This window comes from Trifolium pratense, linkage group LG4, assembly GCF_020283565.1.
Source record: "Trifolium pratense cultivar HEN17-A07 linkage group LG4, ARS_RC_1.1, whole genome shotgun sequence".
In the NCBI taxonomy this organism is placed as follows: domain Eukaryota; kingdom Viridiplantae; phylum Streptophyta; class Magnoliopsida; order Fabales; family Fabaceae; genus Trifolium; species Trifolium pratense.
In genome coordinates this window covers 59,864,197-59,880,718 of record NC_060062.1, presented here as the reverse complement: position 1 = coordinate 59,880,718, position 16,522 = coordinate 59,864,197, and the positions used below count along the sequence as shown (strand labels likewise).

Sequence of the window (16,522 nt, the reverse complement as noted above, 5' to 3'; positions counted from 1 at the left end):
TCTCAATGTATTATGTCACATAAATAAACCAAAATAGATTACCTTTAACCATAGGGTCTTGTTAACATGTGCATGTAGGGCACATAATAAGGCATCTTAATATTGAAATTTAACATTTAATGATACAAGACATTTAATGCTTGAAAAGTTAAAATGCACAAATTCAAAGACATAATTTCTATTTTTACTACCTTAACATGTGCCATATATGCACATGTTAACATTCTCCTTAACCATAATAACCTATTTTTTTGAAACATAGGATAATGCATTAAATATATGTTTCTAATACCTACAAAATATCTCTTATTTTAAGTAAAATTTACTAATTGTTTTTTTCAAAAAATTGAATTCAGGTTATTTCGAACAATTCACTTTTTAGAGAGAACTTATTAACCACTTGAACTCAATTATTTGATTAAAATATCTTTCATTTACTTTTGTTATATTAATCAAAGTCTAACTAAGAATTGTTTCTTTATTCAAATTCTCCCAAAATATTCATCCTTAGAGTCGACTTATTAATCACTTAAACTCAACGTACTTCTTACTTGAAATATCTATCAGAGAAATTTCTTAACCATTCCAAATCAATCACTTGGTTAACATATTTAAATGTCTCTCACCAATTATAAGAATGTGTGGAGGAATCAAACAGAAATGAAGGGTATATTATACAGAGAAAAAACAAGTTTAATACTATCATAATAATGACAGAGATTTTGAAAGATTATGCTTTGTACATAGTGGCATGTAAATGAAACTTGGGTCCATACACATATGCACATACCTTCACATTAAGTGAACAAATTTGGTTGTTGGGAGTTGTAGAATACCAATAACATGTTATGTTGTAGGTGAAGTATTTCAAAAGAGAGTCACAAGTTGCATGGTGTTAGCTTTAGAGAGTTTATAACATGTGATTTGGACTTGTAAGCAAATTTGTGAAAAGTGCATAAGATTAGACATAAATAACTGAATGGTTTTCCGGTAAATTATCTAATTTTCGCCCTTATGGGCATGATATTCTAGATATATATTCTTCGATTTTGATTGAACGGATAGATTCACATTCAACTTCGTATTTTAAACACGTTTTACCAAGTTGGTATATTAGCCGTCCAATTAAGATTGAACTGCTGAGATCACACAACTATTGAATGCAGTGATATCTTAACTGCAGAAAATTCGAGTTTGAATAAATCCTCATATGTCATTCAAAATATACAAATGAACCAATGATATGTAGCAATGGTGTGGCAGAGATCAAATGAAAAAGAAAAAATAAAAATTATTGTAATGTAGACAACAATCAAAGGGGAAAAAAAACAGAAAAGGTAAAAAAACAGAAAAGTTTCTATAAAGACATTTCAAAAAATAACAAACTTATTTATGATTTGACACGCGCCAGCTTTCAGCATTTTACCCAGTCATTTTCAGGAACCTTGAGAATATAACTGCCAAAAGCAACTGCCTAGCAGCAATCAATATCGGTCGGCCTCTTCAATTATTTAACTGTATAACTATCAATTTTCAAATTTACACATCCTTTTCTGATCTTCTAGCTCATTTGTTCTCCAATTAAATCCAAACCTACAAGGAGGAATGCTACACCTTGAAATAATAAGTAGTAGAAATGCATCCCTTGCGCCGATAACAGGCTCCTAATTGCAGCTGTTAGCAACAAGAATGCAAGTGCAAGCTCTTTCTTATATATCTTGTTCGTTTTCTTCGGAGGAATGGTTTCTCGGAATTCCTTTATCTTATTAAGCTCAGAAAGACCACTATCAGAAGTTCCTCTATGAAGTTGGAGACTCATTGCCTTTGATTCACGTTCTTCGGCAGCTAATAGGTCAGGCTCAGACGCTCGGCCAGATTTTTTGGTCACAATCCATTCATACGAACTTCCTAACTGGAATAAACCGGATACCATGGCGTTGAATTTGGTTACCGACATTGTGTTCTCAAACAGTAGGTAAGGTACGATGAAGGGAAAGGATTTCGGGGCGGGAAGAATGTTCAAGAATGACATGAATACAGGAATATAACAAATAACCCAAATAGGAAGCTCGGCTTCGGGTACAAACATCGTTAATGGAAGAATGATGCAGAATAAAGTGAATGAATAGAATGGGAGGATTAACTTTCTAAGCAGAAAGAATAGAAATATAAGGTTTGTTTTCTTCCAGAATGCAATCTGCAACATGTCAACCACAACATGTTTAGAATATGTGTTTTTACGAAAATTGTGCAATGCAGAAACAATGAAAGTATAATACTTAACCTTAGAGGTTATGATTGCTGGAAGGCACAAACGAAAGAGTTGCATCGGACCGGAATGCCATCTATGTTGTTGTTTCTTATAGGCTTCATACGATTCAGGAAGCTCACAAAGCACCTGAAAGAAGTGTCGTTCTTAATGTTTAGACCAAAACTGCAACTGCAACTCAAATTTAACATTTTCACAGTTTTTAATTGATATTTAACATTCTAAAGTGATCCTGAAGACTAAAAATTGATTTGGTATGCTCGAGGTTCTCGATTCAAATTGATTTTGGTAATTCTGAGGTTCTTGATAAGAAATGATTTTGCCTAGAATCGATTCTAACTTGAAACTATGATTTGTAGATTTTGCCTCCAAACGTGATTTTAAACCTACTTTTAACTAAAGTCGATTTTACAAAATCAATTTTTTTAACTACAGAACCAAACACACAGAAACCGATTTATGCTAAAAATGTTACCTTTACATCATTGAGATAGATAAATTTCCAACCATTCAGATGTGCGCGGACGGCTATATCCATGTCTTCGACAGTAGTTCGCTCGAGCCAGCCACCAGATTCTTCGAGTGCTTTTATTCTCCAAACACCAGCAGTTCCATTAAAACCAAAAAAATTAAGGAAGATCCCATTAACCTGTTGTTCAACCTCGAAGTGGAAGCACAAATTAATGTTTTGAAGTCTTGTGAGTAAGTTCTCATCCGTGTTTACAAAAGTCCACCTAGCTTGTACCAATGCCAACTCAGGATTTCCCTGCAAAACAAGAATTGAAAAATGAAAATGTGAAACTGATAAACAGATTTTGAATTACCAAGAAATGAAAACAAATTTAGCCACCTTAAAATGTGGAATAGTTTGCTTAAGGAAATCAGGGCACGGTTGGAAATCAGCATCGAAAATTGCTACAAACTCGTATTCCTTCACATAATCACAGTTCATTGCAGACTTGAGATTTCCCGCTTTATAACCGGTTCTAAACTTCCTATGACGGTAGATGATATTCACACCTTTCTGACTCCACTTCGCGACTTCCGCTTTGATCAACCACTGTATACTTTCATCATCCGAGTCATCCAGAACTTGGACGAGCAATCGATCTTTCGGCCAATCAAGTTGGCAGACTGCAGATATAGATTGTTCATATACCTACAGTGAATACAAAAGTCATCATCATGATCCTTAATCAATGAAACATAGCATATTTCATTATGAAGTCAAGGGAAGAAAAACTGTTTGGTTGCACAGGTAGGTAACTGATTTTGACATGTTTGGACAATCAAAAGTAAAATCAATTTTACCTCTAAAATAGTTTCTTTTTTTTGGTAATAAAAATAGATTCTAACTTGAAGCTTTTGACTCTACAATTGATTTTTAGTCTCGAATTCACTGTTTAACCAACTTTTACACGAATATATTCCAACATAAATCACTTTACATTAAATTCATTTTTAGCCAAAATCAATTTTTGGCACCGCACAGATGGATTATCATCATAATACGTTTGAAGGAACCACTTGATAAGTGATTGGTTTTGGATTAAGGTCACCACCGACAAAAAAAAAATAAAAAACTTTTCCTTTTTCTTAAATAAAAATAAAAAACAGTATATAGGTACTAACAAAGTACAAAAAAAAAAAAAACCATGAATAAGAGAAAAGTGTTACCTCTTTCTCATTGCACATAGGAATCTGAACAAGTACCAAAGGATAACCATGGTTAGAACCTTCCAAATCATGTTCAACATTTCCATCAACAATCAATGGTTTAATCTTTTTGTATTTGATCCAAAAGCAACCAAGACACAAAACCATTCTATCCACAGATTGAATCAAGAACAGAACTATGCAGAAATTTGAAAGGAATTGAATTGTCGGTGCAATATAATCAACCCTAAACCTCAACCATCTAACATAAACCTCATGAAATAACCCTTTAATCTCCCATGTCTGTGGAATGTGCAAATTATGATTATGAAAATAGTACAAACCTTTGAAATGAGCAATAAGTTCAAACAAAAGAAATGCCAAAGCCATAACCAAAAATGCAATAATCACTCTAAAAAGTAACTTTGCTTTCATAGATTTATCACTCTCATCACTTTCCATAGTGCCAAAAAATATTCTTTTTTTGACAGAATTCATCAAAGAACAAAGAATATTTCCAATCCAAGCAACACAATTTACAGCTTTATGAGCTTTAAGAAACAAAACCCATGTAAATTGTTTAGCATTTTTGGTTCTATCTTTCTCAACTGGTTGAAATGCTGAATCAGGACCATTTATTTCAAGAACTGAGTAATTTGGATTCTCCATAGTAACAACAACAGGGTTACCTTTCTTTGAAGTTGAAGTTGAATTTGAAGACTTTTTAGACCAACCCCAGTTGGAAAAATCAATACTTGGAGACATTTTTGTGAAACAAAACACTTCAAAAAGACCAATACTTAAAAGGGGTTGAAGATTTGATGAACATTGAAGGAAAATGTTAAAGAGAAACACATAGGAGTTAGTGTTGTGTCAGATCCAGTGGATTTGGAATCTTGTGAGAAAAGAAGAAAAAACCTTTTTTTTTTTTCTTCCCAGAATGAAGCAATGTGGGGAATAGAGAGAGGCACTGACTGAGAGAGTGTGTGTGTGTGTTTGAGGTTGTTTTTTATTGTGTTTTTTTTTTTGTTATTTTTTTTGCGTATGAGTCAATGTGAGAGAGAAGCAATATTAATGAGATTATAAAGAGGGGTTAATGTAATATTTATGTGATGTGCCTATGATTACGAACTCAACAAGTTTAGCTTTATAAACCAACTACTCCCTCTTCCTTCTAATATGATGAATCTTGTGTTTGGTTTTAATGGGAAAATAATTAATTTTAAATGAATTGATTTTGACCGAAAGTAATTTTTTGTTGACTAATTTGGTTGAAAGTAAAGTAAATTAAATTTAAAGTTATTTTTATTTATATATATGTTTATAGACAAAGAAAAAAAAAGTTATACTTTAACAAATTTTGTTTGGATTCTTTAGATGAAAATTTCTTTTGTTTATGTATATATAGGTTAATAAATTTGAGAATTCTTTGACTAGAATAAATTATAAAATAAATGTCAAAAAAATTACAGTAGGAAGTCAAAGATTTGTCAAAAAATATAAAGTAGGAAGTCAAAGATTTTGGTAAAGACAAAAAGTAGAAGTCAAACATAGCAATTTATGGTCAAATAATTTTTGACTAACCCAAACTTAATTAAGGAAATACACATGCAAACTTTAAAAATGGAGTTTAGTATCTTCGAATGGTTTTTTTATTAGTAAAAATTTAAATCGATATTTTAAATTTTACAAAACTCACATGCCCTTTGCACAAATAACTTGCATGATATTTAGGTCACTTTCTTTGGGATAAAAGTAGGGGTGGGAAGGAAAATTATCGAAGTTGATACTATGTGGGCTCAAAGCCCAATGAATTAGCCTGATCCAATTTAATTTTTTTGTATTGGGTAATTGAATTGGGCCATAAAGGTCAGGTTGTTATTGCGATTTCTTTGATGGTTTCTCTCCCTCTTTTCAAATTTCTCTTTTTTAACGCAGAAAATTTCATAAAATATTTTTCAGGTCGTATCATTCATCTAACCCCAATTTGTATATTTCTTTTCTCTTTCTTGTTGAATTTTTGTTTGAGTTATTATATTTTCCTTCATTTTCCTCTTTGATTTAAGATATTTAGATAAAAACCGTTATAATCTACAACAAGTGGTAAGAGAGCTCGGTCTAATGAGGATATAACATAGTAAGATAATTCAATTTATTTATAGTCTTTGAAATGCACCGACATTAAGAAGGACCATTTTTAAGTTTCTTGACTTATCTTTATCAATACTACATAATTTTAACATCCTTTTCCAACAATGAGTTGTTTGCATCAATGGTGAAAATTTTGGAACGGGTTTTGGCCCATTGAAGAATTTTCTTAGAAGTAAACTAACAAAATATTAGTAAGCAACAAAATGGTGGCGGCAAACAATAAGTTCAAACTTATAAGCTACTTTGTATTTCAACAAGCTAACTTATTAGAAAACAAAAACTAACTTATTGGCATTACCAAACTGAGCTTAAACCTAATTATTTAGTCTATACTATATTATAGACTAGATATTACATTAACCTAAAAATAAATTTTGTTTATATTTTGAGGGAGCAATTGAGTTGGAATGAAATTAGTCATAAAATGTCACCTTTTTTTTGACGCAGCCCTCAACAAGCAAAACCCCCAAACTCTCTAAAAAAAACCTTATTAGTAAACTCTCCTTGTTTGTTTTATTTCAGTTAGCTGTTGTTTTGTCGGTTTTCAAGTCAAGCGAAAAAGCAAGTGAAATAATACTTTACTTATTTGTTTCAAGGTTATCATAAAATCATCAAAATACTACAAAACTTCCATTTAAAATATAACCATAATAACAAAGTATAATTCGAATGTCGATCAAATGTGATAATACAACTCAAAATTGAAAATTCATAATATCCAAAATTATTTTGAACTAAATAAACATAAAATAAAAATCATCACTTATTGTTAGCACCAAATAATCCTCTTACATCTGTAGACAAATTAAGTTCACTTGCATGGGTTGAATGAAATAACCAAAAAAAAAATAATAATATTTGGTTAAAATATTAAAAAATAAAATTAAAATAATTGAGAGAAAAAATAGTGAGTTGATACTCGATATACCATAGGCTATAGTGATAAGAACCTGAACTACAATAAAAAGAAATCATAAAAAGAAAACTACAAATAATGTAAAAACATAACTACACAAGGTTAAAATATTAAAAAATAAAATTAAAATTGTACTGCATATAAATCTAAAAACATATTTGTAAAAAATTATATAAAAAAAATACATATTCATAACATAACATTTATAAGTAAAATTAACTTTAAATTAAGAAGTTAAATTTCAGAGTTTAAAGTTTAAACTTCACTAAAGCATTTTCAGACAGCTAGCAAACAAGTAAATCAAAAGAAGAAGAAGAAGAAACTCTTACATTTCAAAGTTTAAACATCGACAAAGCAGTTTGAGAATGCTACCAAACAAAACATCTTTGACGCGCGCGAGAGAACTTCCCTATCCGCGTCACTTAAAGGGTAACTACCTACCTGCTGGAGTAGTTATTACCTTTCTCAAAGATGGCCTTGATAACACACAACATCAAAATGTGCTTTATTACAACCATAAAAATCAATCAATCTCTTTCAGTTTGGTGCAGTTTACTACCACATGCATGCTTCACTCCCTTCTCTGTGACATCATCACAATGTTGCAATATCAGATGCAAAAGTCCACGACAACTCTTTGAGATCACATAAAGTGTTTCATCATCAACCGGTGTTTTTGACAAGTTCAACACCCTACCTAGCTAGGTTGGGAACTTCAAAGTTCATTCCAAGTAGCTTCACTCTTGAGCACTTGTTTAAGTTCAAATGCCTGATTTTACAACATCGATCTCCTTAAAACTTCACAAATACCTTCAGATATCTGATTGCAAAAGGTTAAATCAAGATGCTGCAAATTGGGAAATATGGAAGCAATCATTGTGATGCTTTCATCTCTTTCTTACCCATATATTAATTTTGAGCCAAATTGAGAGAATGAATTTAATTGAGGGTTTACATTACAACAAAACCCGTCAAAGAATTAATTATAATTATCTACAATCATTCTAACAATACCATCGTTGGTTACACGACAACAAAAAACCATAATGGCCTCCTTCCTCGAGAAGCTTGCAGTTCTTGAAAATGTGGAAAAATAATTGGTCGTTGATGTAGCAATGATTAGAGAGATTAACCTTGCGAAGTTAGAAAAATGACAATTGGTGAGTCTCTACCCCATCAAGCAATCGGTGGTTGTAATCTAAGGGGTTACTGAAGTCGAGTTCTTCAAGTAAAGGGAAACAATCAGCGATAAGGAGGATCAAGTCGGTACTATTGATATTTTGTATGCCGGAACAAGTTAGAGAAGTCAAAGTTGTAATATTTCAGGAAAAATCTCGCAAACCATTTGCGGGAATGCTATATATGTTTGTTGGAGATACTACTGAGTGAAGTAAGTTTCAATGGGAAAAGAGAGATTTGGTGAAGAAGGTCGTTGAGGTCACCGACGATGTAGCATGAGAGGTTGATGGATGTGAGGTTGGTGAATCTATGCATGGAAGAGGCGAGGGAGGAAAGGGTGTGTTAGTTACATCATAGATAGAAAGAGAGAAACCGTTTTGAGACGACAGAGAGAGAATTCAAGTAGCCAGGGTAAGTAAGGAATGTTGATGAAGATACATTCCCAACACTCATCGGGTAAATAAAAATCTGCTACTATATGATGTGCAACCATTGTTGTATTTGTTTCAGGAAGCGAGAAAAAACTTTGAGAACTGAGTTTGTTCTCTTTCATTCTTTTCCTATTGACGGCGTCGCTATATGTTAAGGTTTTTTTGCAAATTTGAGGTTAGGTTAATCATAAATAAAAGTGAGACAGAAATCATGGAATGAAATTTTATTTTAGGTAAGAAAAAAATAATAATTAGTCAAGACTCATTTTGATCTTGACAATTTTCTCACGTCCCAATTCACTCTGTAACAAAAATAAACTCAAATTAGGCGCTGAATTTTTATATTGAGGACAAATTAGTTTGTCAATTATAACGAGCCAGGGACTAGTTTGTTCCAATTATGAAAATATCGGGGACTATTTTGAGTTTTATAATAAAGCCTCACTTGGCATGCCTCGCTAAGTGAGCATTGTTAATTCATCGCTGGAAAAGACATCAAACAACGAGTCAAAGGATTCGCAACTAATTTAGGATGCTTTCCCTCTAGTTTTTTTTTTTTTTTTTTTTTCTGACCTCCGCCAAAACCACAATAATTAGCATTAGAATAAGAAAAGGGTACTCTTAAGTTGTTCGTGAAAATGTCCATGAAATCAACATTGTGGCTTGTAGAGAATAAATTAGTACAAGTCCTAAGTAAGGATTTAGATCTTAAGAAAGTGGTCATAGGTGCGATCTTGGCTATTATTACGTATGAAGAAAAAAAAAATTAATTGGAAGGGGATAATTCACTTTGTGTGCTTCATAAATTATTCGATGAAAATTAATCACGGTTAAACGGCAATAAAAACTTAATGTAAGTACATGAGGAAGTCACAAGTATTGGGATTAAACACAGCAGTAGAGTGAATTGTCCCTCCCTTGTGGTGTGTCTGTCACAGTGCAGTAAAAGATGTAAACCTGACTGACTCTAAAATAAATAACGAATAAGTTGACAATTTCAAAGAAAAAAATCTCACGATTTTATTTAACTTTGAAAGCATATATATCCATTTTTCTTCAACATAACATAGTTGACAATAGAGAACACAACATTGGCGAACAAAGCGTCCTGTTACCATTCTCAATGACGGCCTTATAAATACCATTGAGTGAACAGAAACAACAGACACATTACCGCAACCTTGCAAATTTAATTCTCTCAGTCGTGTGCAGTTTTCTAGTACTAGCCTCACTCCAATCTCTGAGACATCAAAACAATGTCCCAAGTCAAGTTGTAGCAGCCCGGAGCAACTTTTTGAAATCGAGTTGAGTGATATATCATCAATTCTAGACCTTGACAAGTTCAACACCTCCAATGTTGGAACTTTAAACTTCATTCTAAGTGGCAGTGGCTTCAGTCCTGATAAGTTCAAACTTCAAATGTCTAATTTTACAACATCTCCTTAAAACTTGACCAATACCTTCTTCAGATATGCCATTGCAGAAGCTCAAATCCAAGACCTCTAAATTGGGGAAGATGAAAGCAAAGATATTGATGATGTTTTCATCCCTCAAACATGAGTTGAAAGCTAAATCGAGTGACTTTAATTGAGGGTATACACCAAATAAATCCATCAAAGAACCATAATAATTCTTAACAATGTGTTAAGTATCACAGAGAATGAAGAAAGGAATGATAAAATTCACATATGTAAATAGTTAGTTAGATTGTTATAACTAATTTGTAGTACAAGATAGTATATGTTAGGCATAGTTTAGCTTATCATAGATCCTCACTACTCCTATATAAAGGATCATAGTCTTGTATCAGATTGATTCAATTTCATAATGGTGAATCTCACCCTTTTACTTCTCTCCAAATTCTTCATCTTAACATGGTATCACCGCCATAACGGTCCTTGACCTCCACCGTAACCGTTTTCCGCCGTTGTAACTGTTTTTCTCCGATCATCTTCTTCCTTGATTCGTTCTCTGTTTTTCTTTCACCATGCCTCCTCGTAATGCTCCCGATCCCGTCCTTGACAACTCCTCACCTTACTACGTTCATCCCGGCGATGGTCCTTCATCCGTCGTCGTTACTCCTCTTCTCACCGGTTCCAATTATCACTCGTGGTCTCGCTCCATGAAACGTGCTTTAGGAGCGAAGATGAAGCTCGATTTCGTTGATGGAACTCTTCCTGTTCCTGAAGACGATTTTGATCCTGCGTTTCGAGCTTGGCATCGCTGTAACCAACTCGTCTCGGCATGGATTCTCAGTTCAGTTTCGCCGTCGATTGCGCAATCCGTTGTGTTCATGGAGAACGCTATTGACATTTGGAATGATTTGCGTGAACGTTTCTCTCAAGGCGATTTGATTCGCATCTCTGAATTGCAGCAAGAGGCTTATGCGTTGAAGCAAGATTCTAAGTCCGTAACTGATTTCTACACTGATTTGAAGGTAATTTGGGAAGAATTGGAACTGTATCTTCCTATTCCTTCATGTACCTGTCCTCGTCGTTGCACTTGTGAAGCTATGCGCTCTGCAAGACGCAATCACTCTTTGCTTCATACAATTCGCTTTCTCACTGGTTTGAATGCAAATTTTTCTACTGTTAAGTCTCAGATATTGATTATGGATCCTCTTCCTCCTATCAATAAGGTGTTTTCTCTTGTGTTGCAACATGAACGTCAAGGTATTTCTCATGAATCTGATGATTCTACAATTCTTGTTAATGCTGCACGTTCTACACCTTCTTCCTCTGGTTACAAACAATCTACTCAATCCTCATCTGGTTCTAAGCCTCCACGCAAGTGTACTTACTGTGGAATGAATAATCACTTTGTTGAGAACTGTTTCAAGAAGAATGGTGTACCTCCACATATGAAGAAGTTTGCTTCTGCTAATAATGCTGCATCTGAGGAAGGGATCACTTATAATAATGCTGCAACTTCTTCAACAAATTCTCCTGCAGCCTCTCCTTCTATCTCTCAAGACCAATATGACAAGCTTATGTCACTTCTTCAGAGTTCACACCTTGCTTCCAATGCTAAGGTTGCAAGCTCCAATCAGGTTGGTTCATCCATGATCACTGATCATTCATCGGTGACACACAAAGGTATAAGCTCTCTTTCCATTAATGTATGTGTTCTTAGTACTTGGATTATAGATTCAGGAGCTAGTCACCACATATGCAGTTCATTAAATTGGTTTCAATCATATATTGAGATCAATCCCATTAACATACAATTACCTAATGGAAATTTTGCAATTGCAAAATATTCTGGCACTGTTAGTTTCTCTCCACATTTTGTCATTAAAAATGTTCTTTATGTACCAAACTTCTCAATCAATTTAATTGCTGTATCAAAATTGTGTCAATCACCTCATTACATTGTTAATTTTACTGGTTCACATTGTCTTATTCAGGACAAGAGGGACTTGAAGATGATTGGTTCTGCAGATAAGATAGCACATGTTGCATCCATTGATGGTTCAACCTACACTACTATCCCTAAGTCAGCCATTTGGCACTTCAGATTAGGACACCCTTCCCATCATAGATTAGTTAGTTTGAAAGCTAAGTTTCCTTATGTAACTGTTGATCCAACTGGAATTTGTGACATTTGTCACCTTGCTAGGCATAAGAAACTTCCTTATAGTAACAGTTTTAATAAAGTTACTCATGCTTATGATGTAATCCATTTTGACATATGGGGTCCTATATCAATAAAGTCCATTCATGGTCACTCTTATTTCTTAACTGCTGTAGATGACTATAGTAGATTTACTTGGATTATTTTGATGAAATCTAAAGCTGAAACAAGAAATCATGTTATAAATTTGATTAAAATGATTCATACTCAATATAACCATCAAGTTAAAATTGTTAGAAGTGATAATGGACCAGAATTTTTTATGACTGAATTTTATTCTTCTCATGGCATTTTGCATCAAACTAGCTGTGTTGAATCTCCACAGCAAAATGGTAGGGTGGAGAGGAAACATCAGCACATCTTAAATATTGCTAGAGCTTTACTTTACCAATCCAATTTACCAAAATATTTCTGGTCTTATGCAGTTTTGCATGCTACTGCCATTATCAATAAAATTGTTACACCTGTTTTACAAAATAAGTCTCCTCATGAAATGCTCTTCCATTGTTTACTTGATTTAAATGAATTAAAAGTTTTTGGTTCCCTTGCATATGCATCTACCCTTGATGTTAATAAAACCAAACTGTCACCTAGAGGAAGAAAATGTGTTTTCTTAGGGCAAAAGCAAGGTGTCAAAGGTTCTATTCTTTTTGATTTGGATTCTAAAAATATTTTTCTTTCCAGAAATGTCACTCATTTCGATCACATACTGCCTTACACCACTAACACTTCCAAACTTCATTGGCATTATCATTCTACCATTAACTGTGAACATTTCCTTGATATTGACCAATCACATACTTCTACTAACCCATCAGATACAACACCATCTCCTACTCCACCTACTAACATCATATCTGACCCTAATCCTAGCACTTCCTCTCCTCTCCCTTCTTCTCCTTTCCCCATACAGCCAGCAAACACTAGACCTGACAGGATTAAACATAGACCATCTTATTTGTCAGATTTTGTGTGCAGTGCTTCAGATGACTCAGCAAAATCATCATCAACAGGTACCATCTATCCTATCTCTTCCTTTCATTCCTTATCTCAATTGTCTCCTTCACATAGTGTCTTCACATCGTCTCTCACACAACACACTGAACCTAGAACCTATACTGAAGCTTGTAAGTCTCAACATTGGATTCAAGCTATGACATCTGAACTTGAGGCATTAGCTCGAACTGGTACTTGGAAGATTGTAGATCTTCCACCCAATGTGAAGCCTATAGGCAGCAAATGGGTATATAAGATCAAGCATAAGTCTGATGGCACAATTGAAAGGTATAAAGCCAGACTTGTTGCTAAAGGCTACAATCAAGTTGAAGGCCTTGATTTCTTTGACACTTTTTCCCCTGTTGCTAAGCTTACTACTGTGCGAATGCTGCTTGCCATTGCCTCCATCAAAGGCTGGTTTTTACATCAATTAGATGTAAATAATGCTTTCTTACATGGTGACCTACAAGAGAATGTTTATATGTCTATTCCAGATGGTGTACAATGCAGTAAGCCCAATCAAGTATGTAAACTTCTCAAGAGTTTATATGGCTTGAAACAAGCCAGCCGGAAATGGTATGAGAAGCTCACATCCTTGTTGGTCCAGGAGGGATATACACAATCTTCATCTGATCATTCTTTGTTCACTATAAGCCAGCAAGACAATTTTACTGCTTTGCTCATATATGTTGATGACATAATTTTAGCTGGTACTAGCTTACAGGAGATTAATAGAATCAAAAACATTCTAGATACTCACTTCAAAATCAAAGATTTAGGTGTTGTCAAATATTTTCTTGGTCTTGAAGTAGCACACTCTAAAGAAGGTATTAGCATTTCACAGAGAAAGTATTGTTTGGATTTGCTGCATGATTCTGGCTTATTGGGATCCAAACCTGCTTCTACTCCCTTAGACCCTTCTGTCAAATTGCATCATGATGATGGTAAACCTTTTGAAGATATCAGCATGTATAGAAGACTAGTAGGGAAATTGCTTTACCTAACCAATACAAGGCCAGACATAGCTTTTGCTACACAACAGCTAAGTCAGTTTCTGCATAAGCCTACTATGACACACTACAAAGCAGCTTGTAGAGTGATTAGATACTTGAAGCATAATCCTGGTATGGGTCTTATTTTCAAGAGAAATGCTGACATTCAACTCATTGGATACTCAGATGCTGATTGGGCAGGCTGTTTGGATACCAGAAGATCTACTACTGGATACTGTTTCTTTGTTGGATCCTCTCTTATTTCATGGAAAGCAAAGAAACAGACAACTATATCCAAGTCATCATCTGAAGCTGAATACAGAGCTCTATCTTCAGCAACTTGTGAACTTGTCTGGCTATTATACTTGTTAAAGGACTTGCACATTGAATGCTCAAAACAGCCTGTACTATTTTGTGACAATCAAAGTGCTTTGCATATAGCATCTAATCCTGTCTTCCATGAAAGGACTAAACATATTGAAATTGACTGTCATTTGGTCAGAGAAAAGGTGCAAGAAGGTTTGCTGAGACTTATTCCTGTATCTACACAAGAGCAGTTAGCAGATTTCCTTACTAAATCTTTGCCAGCGCCCAAATTTCATGACTTCTTATGCAAGCTTGGATTGCTTGACATATATCAAGCATCAGCTTGTGGGAGGATGTTAAGTATCACAGAGAATGAAGAAAGGAATGATAAAATTCACATATGTAAATAGTTAGTTAGATTGTTATAACTAATTTGTAGTACAAGATAGTATATGTTAGGCATAGTTTAGCTTATCATAGATCCTCACTACTCCTATATAAAGGATCATAGTCTTGTATCAGATTGATTCAATTTCATAATGGTGAATCTCACCCTTTTACTTCTCTCCAAATTCTTCATCTTAACACAATGTAGTTTTTCCCAATACTCGTGCCTAACATTTTGATCTCTCTAAGTGAAGGACAGTTTCTAACAAGTGCAAACAAGGTTGATTCAGTGAGCATCTTACAATGGAAGACCTGATCCCTTTTTAATAGAAGAAAGCAACTCATCCGAGATAGGGCCAAGTTGACAAATCAAGACAAGCTAATTCCTTTAAACTCACCAACGAGTCAATAAATTCGTACCTAAAGTTTTCTTGGATTCCATTTGATTCCGAATTATTCAATGTAAGCCAAGTAATGGATAGTGACCTCAAAGTTGGTCTCTCGCGGATGGCAGAAGCAATACCATCTTGAGATAAAAATAGGAATGTCTTGATGATAACCTCTTCAAGAAACTTACAACCCTTACACAAGTTAAGAAACGAAGAGTCATTTATATAGGAATGGCTAGAGAGATCAACCTTGCGGAGCCTAGGAAGCGCCATGAACATAATAATATTTACCCCCCCAACATTCTTAGGTAAACGAATATTATTATTAGTACCGAGATCAAGTTGTTCAAGGTAAGGGAAACATTGAGAAATAAGAACCAGGTCATTGTTACCGATATTAGAATCAATGTTGGAACAAGTGAGTGAGGTCAAAGTTGTAATAGTTTTTGAGAAAGCTATTAACCCGCGTGCGGGAATTATTCGTTGGTTGGAGAGTTTTAGTGATGTGAGTTTCATCAAAGGGAAATAAGATATTTCAAAGAGAAGTTGATCGAGATCAGCTTCGAAACGCGTGAGGTCGAGGGAGGTGAGGTTGGGGAATCTTTTGAAGAGGCGATGAAGAAAAGGGTGGGTTGGATAACAAAGAGGTGTGATGGTATTGATAGTGAGAGAGAATCAAAGATGGTTGGTGATGGAGAGAAACTGTTTAGAGACTAGGGAGAGAGGTTCTAAGTAGAGGTGGTTGTCGTTGTTAAGGAATTTCATGATAGATTCCCAACATTTATCGGGTAAAGATAAATTATCTGCTTCAACCATTGTTACGTACGTTTGATGTTGAATTGAGCGATATATAGTGAACAAACAACGTAAGTAAACGATGAATTTGGTATTATGGGTTACGCCGCCAATGGTCAAACAAGGATGATTTGAGAGGTTAATTAGGTTTAGGTTTGGTTAATTGTGAATAAATGAATGAATAATATGGGCGCCGTGCAGTATTTAAAGGTTTAGACAAACTTGTGGAGCAAGCAAAAAAATTGTGGTTAATTTATGTCCAAGATTTGGTTTTTTTTTCTTCCCAAGATTGAATTGGAATTTGAAACCATTGCACATATACGTTTTTGTTTTTCTTTTTTTCGTATTGTATTTTTTCAAAAATTTAAATAGTATTTTATATTTTTATAAAATATCTCTTATATTATAAGCTTGTTCCGCCA

The 16,522-nt window shown here is 34.2% G+C and overlaps 1 protein-coding gene and 3 pseudogenes across 1 annotated transcript; all 4 read right to left on the bottom strand.

Annotated features, from left to right (window-relative positions):
• Positions 1-1,173: 1,173 nt before the first annotated feature.
• On the bottom strand, positions 1,174-5,122 carry LOC123924552 (probable xyloglucan glycosyltransferase 5). The gene is made up of 5 exons (XM_045977495.1): positions 3,947-5,122; positions 3,120-3,428; positions 2,745-3,035; positions 2,285-2,398; positions 1,174-2,197 (listed from the first exon to the last, which is right to left on the bottom strand). The coding sequence occupies exons 1-5, from the start codon at positions 4,688-4,690 to the stop codon at positions 1,562-1,564; spliced, it is 2,094 nt and encodes a 697-aa protein (XP_045833451.1). The 5' UTR covers positions 4,691-5,122; the 3' UTR covers positions 1,174-1,561.
• Positions 5,123-7,971: 2,849 nt separating this feature from the next.
• Positions 7,972-8,486, bottom strand: LOC123923054 (annotated as a pseudogene).
• A 964-nt stretch (positions 8,487-9,450) lies between these two features.
• On the bottom strand, positions 9,451-10,243 carry LOC123923053 (annotated as a pseudogene).
• Positions 10,244-15,214: 4,971 nt separating this feature from the next.
• Positions 15,215-16,121, bottom strand: LOC123923052 (annotated as a pseudogene).
• Between the last annotated feature and the right edge of the window lie 401 nt (positions 16,122-16,522).

Excerpts from the sequence above, each read along its gene's own strand:
- LOC123924552 (XM_045977495.1), bottom strand. The coding sequence starts at position 4,690 with ATGTCTCCAAGTATTGATTTTTCCAACTGGGGTTGGTCTAAAAAGTCT. Across the intron at positions 3,036-3,119 it reads AAACTATTCCACATTTTAAG|GGAAATCCTGAGTTGGCATT; the intron begins GTGGCTAAATTT and ends CTTGTTTTGCAG. Across the intron at positions 2,198-2,284 it reads CAGCAATCATAACCTCTAAG|ATTGCATTCTGGAAGAAAAC; the intron begins GTTAAGTATTAT and ends GACATGTTGCAG.